The 16924-nt window shown below is 34.9% G+C and overlaps 1 protein-coding gene across 7 annotated transcripts in view; it reads left to right on the top strand.

Moving 5' to 3' along the window:
• Positions 1 to 16924, top strand: part of RALGAPA1 (Ral GTPase activating protein catalytic subunit alpha 1) — a 214174-nt gene that overhangs the window by 138411 nt on the left and 58839 nt on the right. For all 7 annotated transcript variants that reach the window (XM_070358743.1, XM_005891799.3, XM_070358739.1 and 4 more), the window contains 4 exons: positions 319 to 453; positions 843 to 1026; positions 7101 to 7965; positions 10639 to 10710. In XM_070358743.1, coding sequence (XP_070214844.1) covers positions 319 to 453; positions 843 to 1026; positions 7101 to 7965; positions 10639 to 10710 — 1256 coding nt within the window. The remainder of the gene's footprint in view (positions 1 to 318; positions 454 to 842; positions 1027 to 7100; positions 7966 to 10638; positions 10711 to 16924) is intronic.

Below are 16924 nucleotides of genomic sequence, written 5' to 3'. Positions count from 1 at the left end.
TCTTGTCATAAACCCCACTCCTAGCATAACTCCATACAGTCAGAAAACTCCCAACTCACACCCTGTCAGAGGAGAGAAGGATTTAGACCATACATCTAGCACTCCACCGTTTAAGCCTGCCACCCAAGGGACAGATGCCAAATCACCTAGCTTGTACCTAGTTCCTCTTTCTCTTTTACGCTCGCTCTTCACAAAAGCTTACAGTGGGAGAAGGGGTGAAAGTTCATTTGCTGTGTATATTTTATACTTACAGATAATTTGAAGTTTGAATGTTCTGTTTTCTGGTTATACTGAGGATGTGGGGTTTTGTTGTTTCAGTTGGTGGTATCCTTACTTCTGTGTCTTCTGGACTGGATCATGGCCTTACCTCTTAAGACACTGCTCCAACCAGTCCATGCTACAGGAGCAGAAAATGATAAAATAGAAAAATCTGTCCTTAACTGTATTTATAAGGTAAACTTTGCTTTATTATTTATTTGGTAACCAAGGATTTTTGAAACCTAAAGAATTAATATTTCTTAGTATTGCATTTTTCGTTGTTTTAGATCTAGCAATTTTCTAAGAACATAGATTTATCTTACAGTACCTATGGATAATTAAAAAGTACTTCTTATAAGACTGTTTAATTGCAGAATTTTGAAAAGTGAAATCTTTGTTGAATGTGAGAATCATTAGTTAAATATTGCTCGTTCCTTTTAAGAAAAATTTTACCTTGATTGAAGAGCTGTGTTTAAATATTTAAAAATTTTGTCAAGTTCTTGTATTAGCAGTTGTTTTCTCCTTTTACCTTTATTTTCACTGAAAAGGAAAATTTGGTATGTTTTTTCTCCCTGTATTTGCAGGTATTACATGGGTGTGTTTATGGAGCTCAGTGTTTTAGCAATCCGAGGTATTTTCCAATAAGCCTTTCTGATTTGGCATCTGTAGATTATGATCCTTTTATGCATTTGGAAAGCCTAAAAGAGCCTGAACCTTTGCACTCTCCTGATTCAGAACGATCCTCTAAACTCCAGCCAGTAACAGAAGGTAAAATTAATTCTCCTCAGGACAGTATTGTTGCTTGGGTTCTGCCAGAGTATGATTTGAGGCCTACGTAGAAATACTGGAAGGTAGTATGCCTTACTTTATAATTGTTTACCTTGCCATTATATTATAACTAAAGTTCATTTTTAGTTTAAGAAATAACTTCAGATACACAAGTACTAAGATGAAACGTGATGACATTCCCTTTATACTTATAAGTATTCTGATACTGATTAAGTTCTTTAACCATATTAAGTTCTGATTAAGTTCTTTATTCTGATTAAGTTCTTTAACCATACAGTTTTTATATTCAGTGAGTTTACTATCTGAGATAAGGAAATATGTAGACAAGTAACCTTATGATATGACTACATATAAAAATAAAAGTACATCCAAGATGCAGGGGTATAGTATGATGCAGGGAACTCAAACGCAGTGTTCTGTGACAACCTAGAGGGGTGGGAGGTGGGAGGGTAGTTCATCAGGGAGGGGACATATGTATACCTACGGCTGATTCATGTCGATGTACGGCAGAAACCAACACGATATTGTAAAGCAATTATCCTTCAATTAAAAACAAAAAAAAGAAGCAGGGGTAGCCCAGAGGAATCCCGCAATTATTGAAGGGTTTTAAGGAGGTGATATACATGGTAAAATTAATATTAAGAGCTTTTTGAGAGTAGTATTTTAGGAGTGAGCAGACTGGCCCACACCTGCCACCTAAATACAGTTTTATTGAGACACATCCGTGCTGTTCATTTATGTATCATTATGGCTGCTTTTGTGTAGTAATAGCAGTGTTGAGTAGTTTGGACAGAGAGAGCATGGCCCATAAAACCAAAGATAATTTACTGTCTGTCCTTTGCAGAAAAGGGGATTTGCTTGATCTCTAATATGTTAGATTGATTTTTAGGGAGGTTAATGCAGCATCAGAGACCAATCATGATGCTGTTGCAGTAGGAGAAACAAGAGTTGCTAAAGGGTTAAATTGATTATATCTTCCCCAAACTAGACCAAGAATATGAGAAAGTTTAGAGAATTAGGAAGGGAAAGGAGAGCAGTATTGGAAATGGAAATGGTTTAGCTTGGAGCACCTGTTGGATGTTCATGTGACTTAGTGTACATGCAGATCTACACCTTAGCAGAGAGGTCTTTGTTAGGAATATGTATTTACACGGATGTGTGTGTTCTGAGAAGAAAAGGTTGGAAAGGAAGGAAAACCAGGAAAGAGTAGTTCCTCAGAAACAGAAGAAAAAGATTTTTGAGAGACTGTCAAAGATATTAAATGATAGAGATATTAAGTACAAAAAGACTGACAAATACATCTACTTCGGTTTCAGCAGAGAAGTAGGAGACAGAAGTGAATGGCTGTGGGTTAAGGAGCAAGCAGGACTTAAGGAAGTAGAGCCATTTGTCAAAAGTGCTCTTTAAAAAAGTCAAGAAAAATGATAAAACAGATAAGATTATTCAGGATTAAAGAAGTTTTAAAGACAAAAAGAGCTAAACTCAATTATAAGCTGAGAAAGAAAGTTGTAAGGGGTTCATTAACAGAGTGAAGTTCCTGAGAGCTAGAAAGTTTAGGTATTAATATTAGCTCTTCTTCTGAAATCAGAAAGATGAAGAAAATTGAAATAAAGTAAGAGGACTGACAGAAGTATTGAGGACCCAATAGAAAGGGGAAACCATACGTTTTGGTTACATCTCTCAAAATTCAGTAAATTGGCTCTGGCAGATAGACAAGGGAACGATGGCTTTCAGAATATTGGTTTATGGTTTAATTATAGAGTCTAGGGTTGGTGAGGATTGAACTGATGTTAGGAAATAGCTAGTAAGCTGGAAGAAAGTAGAGGTGATCCTATGAATCAGAAAGTAGATGTGGTTGGTGATAAGAAGTTTGAGCAATGATTCTCAGCCTTGGCTACATATTGCAATAGTGATATTCTGGTCCTATCCATAGAGGTTTTGATATATTGATCTGCGATTCCTCAGACTTTTAAAATGTTTCAGGTGATTAATATCCAGCCAAGGTTGAGAACTGCTGAGCTTATCAGTATGTTAGGACAGTGGTTTATTAAATGAGTTTTTAAGCAGCAGACACTCTACAGATACATTTCACAAGGAAGTCTACTTTGTAAAACTTCTTAAAGTAGTGCTACAGTAAAGATTCGGCTGACTTCTCTCCCATTCATGTCTAAGAGCCCTCTCCAAGGGCTCTACAGAACAGAGTTGGAAAGTCACTAGACTAGGAGGTTGTGGTTGGAGTATAAATTAAGGAAAAGTTTGATTTTTAAAGATAGAATAGTTATAAACGATTAAAACATCTAGAATGTGGCTATGGTAATGGATTGATGATGTAAAATGCAAGTGAAGGTATAAAGTTACGTATCAAGGAAATACAGGGCTTGGGTTTTGAGTCAACCACAAATACCTAATAGTTTGTCTAGAACACATATGTACAAGTGAACTAGGAATGTAATAGAAATAATTCAGACAATAATGGATATAGGTGACTTATTTCTTTAGATTTGGCATATATAATACAGTGTTTATTTTACTTAAAAACAAAGTTAAATGAAAATATTCTTTCCTTTTTGCATTTTTAAAGGTGTAAAATGATAAAACTTGGTTCAGGGCAATATAGTATATTTCTTAAACTGTGAAATAAATAGTTTACTTAATTTTTACTTACTAAAAGGGAAGTTTTAATGTATTTCATGTAAAATTTACTGTGCCGTTAACAGTCACTGTAAAAGAAAGGTGTAAAGATTTTAAACAGATGAGCTTTATATTGATACCAAATACTCCATGGGGTACTATTCTCTAAATGTATTAAAGTTGTTCCCTTTGGACTTTCTTAAAGGTATTAAGGGCCGGATAAATGCAGAACCTTTTAGGAACAGCTGTGAGCTAACAGCAGGTGATTCTGTGGTCTGTAGTGACTACATGCTGAGGGTTTGTTTTTTTTTTTAATGTGGCAAAAATGGCTAATCATTGTGCCCTTGTCTAAGGCATGCATCATCATCTTCAAGTACTTTTTTGGCCAAAGATTTCTAAACACACAGTGTCCCTAATAAGCTCAGTATTGGACTGAACAAGTCTGATTTGAAAACTATTGGCAGGAGTAGCAGTAATTATTAAATTTACTAAAGAATAAAGCAAGATAGTGAAGTTGGCTTTTTGTCAGATGGCAGTAGTCTTATTAGCAGAAAGTCATCATTTGCAGGGTCAGAGTGAAAGAAGGCTCCAAAGGATTCATTTTGTCTTAATTATAGTTTCACCTGTACATATTATGCAAAGCTAATATTTAAAGCATTTGCCAAAATTAACTTCCTCTGCATGTTCTGTTATAGTGCAGTGAATTGCAGCAGCTTTTTATGTCTTGCTGCTTTTGTGTGCCATAATAATCTGTAATTATGGGTTTGCTGCAAATGCTTGTAGGGTTTGTTTAATCTGACCATCTGAAAAGACAACCTTGAATAGACTTATTTAAATGAATGATAGTTACCCAAAGCATTAGAAGCGCTGATATCTTCATTTTGCGTTTTCTCACAAGGCTGGTTATTTTAGAATTTCATTTTTAATTTCTAAATTAGAGAATTTCATGTTTTTTATATCTAGGTAGATATGTAGAAGATATGTACGTTCAATAGCTAATGATTCAAAATAAATCTAAGTAATCCTAACTGCCAAATTAATAAGTTGAGAGGTTTTGTTTTTTTTTTTTTTTTTTAATCCTTGTATATTTATAGATATCCTGAAATTAGAGAGGCAGTTTAGGAAAGAAAATGCTTTTACCAACTTCTGAAATCTAAGTTCATTTGTTAAATGTTCTCGGTGTTAGTAATTATGACATTTGTGAGCAAGCTCACTAAACTGCGTTCTCACTGTCTCTCTCCTTGAGGGGAGCATGTATAGAACAGACAGGACCTAGACTTAGGCTATTTCAGTTTTAGCGAAGGAGCTGGCTCATTCTTACAGTTTAGTTATAGGAAAGTTTGCAAAAGGAACTCATAAAACCTTTGTGACTTACAGTGCTCTAAAAATTGATTTGTATTGTTTCAGTTATATCAGGCTTTATATATGAGTTTTCAATTCATCTTTACCAAAAACCCCCATGTTATCCTTAGAGAAAAATGGAGTTTAAGAAGTTTTATGTGACTTGTCCATGATCACAGAAGAAGCCAAAGTCAGAAATTCTTCTCTTTTCTGTAGTCCATTTCTATTAAATTACATTCTTCTGCTTCTTTAGAAATGTTCTGCAAAGAAGATTCACTTCCTAAATGAGTCACCTGTTTGTCACTCAAAAGGAAGAAAGGGGAAAGAAACTTTCCTGCATAAACTTAATCATAATTTTCTGTTACTATTTAAAACATGGCTTAGTTTATTTATTTGCTTTTTCATGGCTTGGTTTAAATGAGCTTTTCCAGTTGATCTTGGCCATTAAGCACTCTTTTTTGACTCTGTACACAGAAAAAAACTTTTTTGAATGCGTTGTTTCTGTACGTCAAAGTAATTTGCCAGAAGAAAAGGACAGTTTAACGAAAGAGAAAGATACTGAGATTTGAGTTGTGATAAAGATGAAAATAACACTGTCCCAGATACCTTCTGTGGCAAATCCCTGAACTTGTGAACCCATTTGTCTTCTTGTTCAAAATGAGAATTATTGGCTAGTTTATCTGTAAAGCCCCTTACAGTGTGAACACTCTTTATATTCTAAGTCATAATTAGAGAAGCAAAAGCAGACACTAGATTCAGATTACCTGTTTCTCATCATTTAGTGATATATCTTTTTGCTTTACCATAATAAGTCTTGAAAATGTAGGACTGAATTAAGATTAGTCATTTAGTTTGTTATCTAGTGTTAAAATAGCTCATTTTCAGAGCTAGCCCTAACTATAATCAAAGAACAGCTCAATGAAATTGGAACTTTTTAAGTAAATTGAAGAATGTTTATATATACATATATGTAATAAAACTTGATTGATTATGGAAGAAGATTAAAATTTTGACAGTAATATTTCCAAATCAACAAAGTCCAAAGAAAATTGTTCTTTTTTATATTTGGAATAATGAAGAAGGTGTTATTTGTATTAATGGCATAGCTGGGGACTTGTTGCTTACGCTTTGGCTGTACCGAGGGGTGTCAGTTCTGGATCTTCCGGGCTGTAGCCTGGAATATATGACACTATTTCTCTCTCTTGCCTCTTTTTAAGTAATCATACCAACATTGTACAACTTAGTTCCCTTATGAACTTTCAAAAGTTGAGTTTACTCTTTTTCTTTCTCCCTTTACTCTCTTTCTGTGTTCTTTGTCTTCCTTCCACCCTCTCCTCCTTTTTCTTCTTCCTTCAGGTCCTGACATTAGGCACCTTGCCTCTTCAGGCCTCTTACTGCTATATTCTTTGAGTTTTCTGTTTTTACCATTTCCTATGTTTTTTTTTTTTTTTTTAAGTTACTCATATAGATGTACTCCTTACCTGTTTACTGCCTTAGAAAAATAGGGAAGCCAAAAATATTTTTCCTTTAAAGTTTCCTTGGCATATGCAGGCTACACTGACTCACTGTTTAAATTGATCCTGACTCCTGAAGTTTAGTTGAAAGATATCTTTTCTCTGACACTTTTACATCATCCATATAAGCCATAGTTAAATGACATTTAAGGCATGTTACAAACTATGTCTCTATATCTCCTGATAAGATAAGAAACTTATCAGTTGGATTTCGTTGACTTTTTAATTTGGGAGCAAAACTATTTCACATGATTTAAAACACTTTTGAACCTTCTTTGAAGGTATGATGTACATTTAAGGGCCTCAATTTAAATTATTAATACGAATCCATAAGCAAAATTTTCAAAAAGGGCTTTCTTACAAAAATTAACAAAACTTTATCTGAGTAGTTTTCTTCTTCTTTGCCATCATTCTTGTAGTTCATATGCTACATTGAAAATATTTGCTCTAATATTTGAATGTGATTTTGATAATGTGATGGAATCCCTATTTGCTATCTGTTTCATTGTTATATGACTCTAGGAAGCAGCAGTATTCTCACTCACTTATATTTTTCTTTATTCCTAGTGAAAACTCAAATGCAGCAAGGATTAATCTCCATAGCTGCCCGCACTGTTATTACACATCTGGTGAATCATTTGGGCCACTATCCAATGAGTGGCGGTCCTGCTATGTTAACAAGTCAGGTGTGTGAGAATCACGACAATCATTACAGTGAAAGCACTGAACTTTCCCCGGAACTCTTCGAGAGTCCAAATATTCAGTTTTTTGTGTTAAACAATACAACCTTAGTGTCCTGTATCCAGATCAGAGCTGAAGAGAGTATACCTGGAGGAGGTTTATCTGCTGGTCTTGCATCAGCCAATTCAAATGTCAGAATTATAGTACGTGATCTTTCTGGAAAATATTCATGGGATTCTGCCATCCTGTATGGACCACCTCTTGTAAGTGGTCTATCAGAACCTACATCTCTCGTACTTTCATTGTCTCACCAAGAGAAGCCAGAAGAACCTTCTGCATCTAATGAATGCTTAGAAGATATAACAGTTAAAGATGGGATTTCCCTCCAGTTTAAAAGAAGTTTTAGAGAAACTGTACCAACTTGGGACACAATAAGAGATGAAGAAGATGTTCTTGATGAGCTTTTGCAGTATTTAGGTGTAACCAGTCCTGAATGCTTACAGAGGACTGGAGTCTCACTTAATATTCCTGCTCCACAGCCTGTGTGCATTTCTGAAAAACAGGAGAATGATGTTATTAATGCTATCCTTAAGCAGCATACAGAGGAAAAAGAATTTGTTGAGAAACACTTCAATGACTTAAACATGAAAGCTGCAGAACAAGATGAACCAACCCCTCAGAAACCTCAGTCAGCATTTTATTATTGCAGATTGCTTCTTAGTATATTGGGAATGAATTCTTGGGACAAAAGGTAAGGCTAAAGGACAGGTTTTTCCTTTTTTAAAAGAAATATTAGTCTTATTCATTTTATGATCAGCATTTTAGTCTCCATCCTTTCCCTCACTAAATTTTACCTACCAGTTAGTTCTTTGACCAGTAGGCAGATCTTCTTTCTTTTTTAAGTCCACAGAGTCATAATCAGATTTCAGAGGAATAAGAAGATAATTGAATGTAATGAATTAACTCTTAACATTTTCAAAATGACTAGTATACCTATCTGACTTAGAACACATAGCTCAAATAATTGAGAAAAATCTTTTTTCCAACCTTCATGTAAGCTAATAGGAAAAACTTTTTTCTCACAACACTTCTGACACAAAATGTGTGAGTTTCTCACACCAGGCAGTTTCAACAATACCTGGAGTTACCACAGACAAGAGCTTAGACTGATGAGATTGCCCTCTACTTCAGACACCAGTTGCAAATCTAGGGAAATCAGGGGTTCCCACAACCCCCTTCTTGGGTTTGATAATTATAGTGACTCTTAAAACATTTACTTAGGTTTATCAGTTTATTATAAAGGACAATTAAAGGATAAAGATGAGCAGCCAGATGAAGAGATACATGGAGTAAAGTCTGGAAGGATTCCAAGTGTGGAAATTCTGGCCCTGTGGAGTTGGAGTATGCCACCCTCCCAGCACATTGAATGTCTTCAGCCAGGAAGCTCTCTGAATCCCGTTGTCAAGGGATTTTTATGGAGGTCTTACCGTGTAGGCATGATTGATTATTAACTCAATTCTCTAGTTCTTCTCTCTCCCCAGAGGCAGGGCTGAAAGTTTCAAGCTTGCTGTTTCTGGTGGCTTACCCTTTCTGGTGATGAGGCACCATCCTGAAGTTAACGAGAACACCACCAAGAGTTACCTTATTAGAACAAAATTAAAAGGAAACTCCAGAGGTTTTAGGAAGTCTGTGTAAGACTCTACTGTCACCTCCTATACTCAGGAAATTACAAGAGTTTTAGGAGCTCTGTTTGAGGAATTGGGGACACAGCCCCAGTGTATATTTCTTACTGTGTCATATAAGCCTATATTTTTTTATTTTTTAGGCAAACAGTGATATGATACTTTCTTGTTTGTATCAGAGAAATTAACTCAGTATTTAGCATCAAATCACAAAATGAATTTAGATTTCATCTTTTTTAATGTTATTTAATTTTGTTTTCTTTCATACATATTGCAAAACCTCATTAAAAACTTGCAGTACACACAGAGTTTTGTAGGAAGTTAAGTAGGAGTTAAATGAAAAGGCATGAGACTTAAATCAGAAGATCCAGGTTAGAGAAACGTAAACTTTGAGCCTCCATCCACACTCTGCAGATTGAGGAAATAACTCCTACCTCACATGATGGTGAGAATTAAATTAGACAATGTATATAAAATAGTAAAACTGTACACTATACAAGTATAAGCTGTAACTGTAAACTGTACAAGTATAAGCATTATTAGCATACATTTATTTTTTAAATTTCTCTGATACTAAAAGCTGTAGGGAAGTGAAGAAATGTTTTTATATGTATAATATATTGTTTTTGTTCAATTTATAGTAGGGCAGCTCAGATATAACTGGATGAATAAATCTTAAAGTAATTCAAACGTATGTGAAGCACTGAATTGGAATTCTGCTTTCTTACCTAGTGTTTATAATCTAATTTGGTTTAAATACTTCCATTTATTAAAAGAGTATATCCTCTGCCTTATGGGAAAGCAAGATTATATCAGGAACACAATTTGGTATGTCCAGTACAGGTAATTGCTACTAATTTAAATTTCTTCTACTCTCTTTTCGGAGAAGGCAATGGCACCCCACTCCAGTGCTCTTGCCTGAAAAATCCCATGGACAGAGGAGCCTGGTAGGCTGAAGTCCATGGGGTCGCTAAGAGTCAGATATGACTGGGTGACTTCACTTTCACTTTTCACTTTCATGCATTGGAGAAGGAAATGGCAACCCACTCCAGTGTTCTTGCCTGGAGAATCCCAGGGACGGGGGAGCCTGGTGAGCTGCTGTCTGTGGGGTCGCACAGAGTCGGACACGACTGAAGCAACTTAGCAGCAGCAGCAGCAGCTACTCTCTTTTGCTGTGCAATGGCCCATGTATTGTTTCTTGAGGAAAAAAAGGGAAGCTCTATTTTACTTTCATGAATGTAATTTATACATATTCAGCACCTATTTTATGTATTTGGTAAAATTTACACACTGCTTTGTAATGTAAAAAATACATATAATGTAAAACAAGAAAGAAATTCCATCTGGATTACACATCCCTATCTGGTAAAGAGTTAGATTTTGTGAAATATTTCTCATGAAGGACAACTTTCTCACACATTTTTATGAAACTCTTGAGAAGGAACCTACAAAGTGCTTTTATCCATTTTTCTGAATATGAGTTTGGGAAACTCACAGCATCTGCAGGGAGACAATTACATGGTCAAGAGATGATGATCCACAAGCAGAAATGTATGAGGGACTCAGTAGAAATAATGACATATATTCTTTACATTTTTTTAGGGTCTTTTCTCCTGTGTGTTAGAAGTATGAAAAGGCAAGAAAAGTGTAAGAATTGTATGAGTAGAGTGGAAAGTATTTCCAGAACTGTCATGTCATTCACTGCAAAGATGATGAAAATGTTTATAAATCTCTCTATTTAGGAGGAGTTTTCATCTCCTGAAGAAAAATGAAAAACTACTTAGAGAACTTAGGAACTTGGACTCAAGACAGTGGTAAGTCGTTGAGAAATTTTCAAGTCTATATATAGCGCCTCAGCTGTTTCTATTCATAATGTGAATAATAATGTATTGAATTATAAATTTCTGAACACAAACTTTTTTCACTTATACATATCTTAGAAATAATAAGCATTTAAAAAAATGTACAGCTACATTTAAATGTTTGGTATCTTTGGATTATTTGTATCTTTTTATATACTTCAGAATCATCTTTTGAGTTGAATAAATCTGATTGAACCTATAAAATGTCCTTTAGTTTCCCCATACTTAGATATTCCCTTTTGATGATAAGAGGCCAAAGTGAAATGACTGGTGTATGTGTATAAGCTAGTAGCTACAAAAATATTAATGAAGAAGATGGAGATAGTTTGTTATATTGCTATAAACCTGATTTCTTTTTAAGACCTAGGATACATACCCATTTTTATATGGCTTTTGGTGTGAAAACCTTGTTATATCACTATTTTAATAATCTCTAGATTCCTGGTGTATCTGGATGAGATTTCCTGGGAAATTCATACTAGAAACTACAAAATATTACTTAACTGAAATTCCCATATGGTCAACTTACATATATGTACTACTTTCCTTTTTAGGTTCATAAAAATAAAATTTATGAATAGGTGCTTTTTGGCAGTATAACTAGAAAAACATTAGTAAAGCAACACTTTGGATGTTACCATTATTAAGAATGCTTATATTTCTGAAATTTGAAATCCACATCCTTAACATTCACATTTCTTCACTGTCTCAGCATCTTACTTGAGTGGTGTTTTATACTTCTGTGTCTACAGTTTTTGCTTTTCATGTTCTCCCAGTTTACCCACCCACCACTGATTCCACTTGCCTGCCTGTCAAGCAGATTCACATATTGTTAACCATTTTTAAAACGCCTTCTCTTACAACTTCAAAACTGTTAAGTTTATAGATATAGATATATATTTCTATAACTAGTTCTTTAATCAGAATCATTCTTAACATCCCCTTTCTCTACTCCTAGGCAGCAGTACATTACTAGAGAAAATTATCAGACCAACATGATACAGGAAGTTACTGTAGATTCATGCATCTTTACTTCGACAATGCTATCTCTGTTATTTGGCATATTTTTTATCCCTTGTTCACTTTTATAATACTTTACTTCTTAAACTAATTATTATAAACCATTTCTTTGTTCCTCAAGCTGTCAGTATAATCAAGTCACTCTGTATTCTGACCATTGAGAAGCTAGTGTGTAACAAGCCATTCACCCTGCCATCACTATTCTGTAGGAATGCAAAGATGATTCAGACCATTCCAACATCAAACACACATACCTTACATCTTCTTTTTTTAAATTTCTCTGTATTGAGCCATCTTCTCTTGCTCGTTTTCTTTGTCAGAAAAGCACTTTTTTTCTTTCTATGCTTCTGCTTCCTACCTTCTTAGTCTGCTCTAGGATCTTCAGAAAGTTATTCCTTCTTTATCTTGTATTTCTACTTCTCTTGCTCTAAGTTTGTTTGTTATATGTTTAAAACAAAACTTTCCTCAGTTTTTATCCTTTCAAGCTATAGTACATCCCTTTCATGTTTTTACTACCAGATTTATAAAAAAATATAGTTTTTATTCATTTCCAGTCATTCTTGTTTTTCCTTGTTTTTAGCATTCCTCATAATAATTATTTAAAATAATGTATGATTTCTTTGGCTATTACAGAAAATAGAAAAATAACACTATTGTTATTCATAAAACTATTGTTAACATTTCTTTATGTATTTTAGTCTATCTTTTTGATAGACATATTTATCATTTTTGTTTTACAAAATTGGAGTCATAGTAATATGTAGTAAGTTATGTCTTTAAAAAAACTATATTGTAAGTATTTTTTTCAACCATTTTGATATTCTTAAATATATTTTTATGGCACCAAGTTATATGAATTTTTGACATGAGTTTTTATTTCTTCCCCTATGGTAGATTCCTAGAAATAGAATTCTTAGGTCAAGCAAAAGAACTTATTTCAGGCCATATATATTATAAAATTGCTTTCCAGTAAGTACTGATTTCTAATCCCACCAACATTGTGTAACTGCAGCCTATTCAGCACGAGATATTAATCACATTTTCTTAATTTTTATAATTTGAGGGGCAGATCATGGTATCTTATTAACGTATAGTTTTTAAATACTAGTAAACTTAATATTTTTCATATATTTCTAAAAAATTTTTGATGTTTCCAAATTCCTCTTTAGGAATTTTATTAATTATAAGAGCTCTTTTACATGTGTATATGTCTTAAGGATTAATTTTTGTGTTTATTGTGGGAGTTCTTCTAATTCAGTTTTCAACATCTTTAGGTTGCTTAACATACAGGTTTTTCATTTTTATGTAGTAATTATTATCTCTCAATCTTCTTTTTAATTTCTGTATTTGTGCTTAGAGAGTTCTGTCTTAAAATCTGTCTTAATAGTTATGTTTCCTTCTAGGTTTCTAAATATTTATATTAATTTTTTATCCCATCTGGAATGTATTTTGATTTATGGAATGAGAAATGGAACCACATTGAATGTTGGAAAATAGTCTATTTCTATAATTTGTTATAGAATTTGTTAAAGACCATATGTTTCCCATTGACTTGATATCATCTTTATCAAATATTAAGCTGTTTTAAAGCTATCTGTTTATTGCTATTAATTTGTCAATTTTCTGGAGATGTTACTGTTTATTACAGCTCTATAATTTAGTATTTGATAGGATCAGTCTTCTTCCTCATTTCATCCAAACACATTCTTCTTTTTGTAGATGTTCTTACCTGTTTTTTCTTCCAGAGTTTTGTTAGAATTATGATGTTATTTTCCAGGGGGGAAAAATCCCATTGATATTTTGATTGGATTTGCAATAAAACTTTCCTGTGGAAAGAGGAAATACCCTTATTATCATCATTCTTCCCATTCTGGCTCAGAGAGTAAAGCGTCTGCCTACAATGCGGGAGACCTGGGTTCGATCCCTGGGTCGGGAAGATCCCCTGGAGAAGGAAATGACAACCCACTCCATTACTCTTTCCTGGAAAATGCCATGGACTGAGAAGCCTGGTAGGCTACAGTCCATGGGGTCGCAAAGAGTCGGACACGACTGAGCAACTTCACTTTCACTTTCCCATTCATAATCATAGAGTGTTTTTTTATTTGTTCTGAGACCTGGACATTACTCTTAGGGATATATTTTACTTTTGTGTTGCATATTCTGAGTAGAATCTTTCCCCTCACTCTTTTTCTATCCAAATACCTTAATGAATTCTCTTATTGATTTGATTTTATTTTTTGCCATTACCAAATCAGGAATTTATTTATTTTAATATAAATTTATTTATTGTAATTGGAGGCTAATTACTTCTCAGTATTGTAGTGGTTTTGCCATACATTGACATGAATCTGCCAGAGGTGTACATGTATTCCCCATCCTGAACCCCCCTCCCACCACCCTCCCCATTCCATCCCTCTTGGTCATCCCAGTGCACCCTGGGATGACTCTTATTGATTTTAAACATTTTATAGTTGTTTCACTCTTAGGATTTGTTAGGGTGTGTAATCATTTTCTGCAAATCACGTCCTTTCAAAAAGTAATGACAAAAAAAAGGTTATGCTTTCTTTTGCTTATATCATCATGTCTTATTGCACTGACTGAAACTTTCACTACAGTTTTAAATAGCTATAGGAAGACTGGTCATCCCTGTCTTTTCTACTTTTAATAGAAATTATTCTTCTATTTAATCCTTAAGTAAAATATTGGTTATTAGTTTGAAATAGATTATTTTTATCATGCTGAAAAAGTAGCTTGTTTCCTATGAAATTTCATAATGAACAGGTGTTAAATGTTGTGGGAATACTTTTCAGCATCAATTTAAGTTTTCATATGTTTTTATTTATTTTGCATTCAGCCTTTGCTTTCTTACCTATTCGATACATATTAATTAGATTGTTTATATTAAATAATTATTGAATTCTTGGGATAAACCTTCCTAGGTCCTATGACTTCTTGCTGGGTTAAATTTACTACAATTTCATATTTAATTAGGGCATGGTTCATCTGTTAGAATATTTTAGTTTAATTTTTGTGTGTTCTCATATTTTTAAAATTAATGTTACAGCCAGATTCATAAAATGAATATTCAGTTCAGTTCAGTCGCTCAGTCATGTCTGACTCTTTGCAACCCCATGAACCACAGCACGCCAGGCCTCCCTTTCCATCACCAACTCCCAGAATTCATGCAAACTCAGGCCCATTGAGTCAGTTATGCCACCCAACCATCACATCCTCTGTCGTCCCCTTCTCCTCCCACCTTTAATCTTTCCCAGCATCAAGGTCTTTTCAGATGAGTCAGTTCTTCGCATCAGGTGACCAAAGTATTGGAGTTTCAGCTTCAACATCAGTCCTTCCAAGAACGCTCAGGACTGATCTCCTTTAGGATGGACTGGATCTCCTTGTAGTCCAAGGGACTCTCAAGAGTCTTCTCCAACACCACAGTTCAAAAGCATCAACTCTTCAGCACTCAGCTTTCTTTATAGTCTAACTCTCACATCCATACATGACTACTGGAAAAACCTTAACCCTGACTAGATGGACCTTTGTTGGCAAAGTAATGTCTCTGCTTTTTAATATGCTGTCTAGGTTGGTCATAACTTTCCTTCCAAGGAATAAGCGTCTTTTAATTTCATGGCTGCAGTCACCATCTGCAGTGATTTTGGAGCCCCCCAAAATAAAGTCTGACACTGTTTCCCCATCTATTTGCCATGAAGTGATGGGACCAGATGCCATGAACTTAGTTTTCTGAATGTTGAGCTTTAAGCCAACTTTTTCACTCTCCTCTTTCACTTTCATCAAGAGGCTCTTTAGTTCTTCGCTTTCTGCCATAAGGGTGGTATCATCTGCATATCTGAGGTTATTGATATTTCTCCCAGCAATCTTGATTCCAGCTTGTGCTTATTCCAGCCCAGTGTTTCTCCTGATGTACTCTGCATATAAGTTAAATAAGCAGGATGACAATATACAGCCTTGACGTACTCCTTTTCCTATTTGGAACCCGTCTGTTGTTCCGTGTCCAGTTCTAACTGTTGCTTCCTGACCTGCATACATATTTTTCAGGCAGATCAGGTGGTCTGGTATCCCCATCTCTCTCAGAATTTTCCACAGTTTATTGTGGTCCACACAGTTAGAGGCTTTGGCATAGTCAATAAAGCAGAAGTAGATGTTTTTCTGGAACTCTTTTCTTTTTTTGATGATCCAGCAGGTGTTGGCAATTTGATCTCTGGTTCCTCTGCCTTTTCTAAAACCAGCTTGAACATCTGGAAGTTCACGGTCCATGTATTGCTGAAGCCTGTCTTGGAGAATTTTGAGCATTACTTTACTAGTGTGTGAGATGAGTGCAATTGTGTGGTACTCTGAGCATTCATTGGGATTGCCTTTCTTTGGTATTGGAATGAAAACTGACCTTTTCCTGTCCTGTGGCTACTGCTGAGTTTTCCAAATTTGCTGACATATTGAGTGCAGCACTTTTACAACATCATCTTTCAGGATGTGAAATAGCTCAACTGGAATTCCATCACCTCCACTAGCTTTGTTTGTAGTGATGCTTCCTAAGGCCCACTTGACTTCCCATTCCAGGATGTCTGGCTCTAGGTGAGTGATCACACCATCATGATTATCTTGGTTGTGAAGATCTTTTTTGTACAGTTCTTCTGTGTATTCTTGCCACCTCTTCTTAATATCTTCTGCTTCTGTCAGGTCCATACCATTCCTGTCCTTTACTCAGCCCATCTTTGCATAAAATGTTCCCTTAGTATCTCTAATTTTCCTGAAGAGATCTCTAGTCTTTCCCATTCTATTGTTTTCCTCTATGTCTTTGACCTGATCACGGAGGAAGGCTTTATCTTTCCTAGCTATTCTTTGTGCATTCAGATAGGTATATCTTTCCTTTTCTCCTTTGCTTTTCACTTCTCTTCTTTTCACAGCTATTTGTAAGGCCTCTTCAACCAGCCATTTTGCTTTTTTGCATTTCTTTTTCTTGGGGATGGTCTTGATCCCCGTCTCCTGTACAGTGTCACAAACCTCCATCTATAGTTCATCAAGCACTCTGTCTATCAGATCTAGTCCCTTAAATCTATTTCTCACTTCCACAGTATAAATTGTAAGGGATTTAATTTAGGTCATACCTGAATGGTCTACTGGATTT

This window comes from Bos mutus, chromosome 21 (assembly GCF_027580195.1).
Source record: "Bos mutus isolate GX-2022 chromosome 21, NWIPB_WYAK_1.1, whole genome shotgun sequence".
NCBI classification, from domain to species: Eukaryota; Metazoa; Chordata; class Mammalia; order Artiodactyla; family Bovidae; genus Bos; species Bos mutus.
Note: the sequence above shows the minus strand (reverse complement) of the source record. Positions and strands in the feature narration are given on the sequence as shown.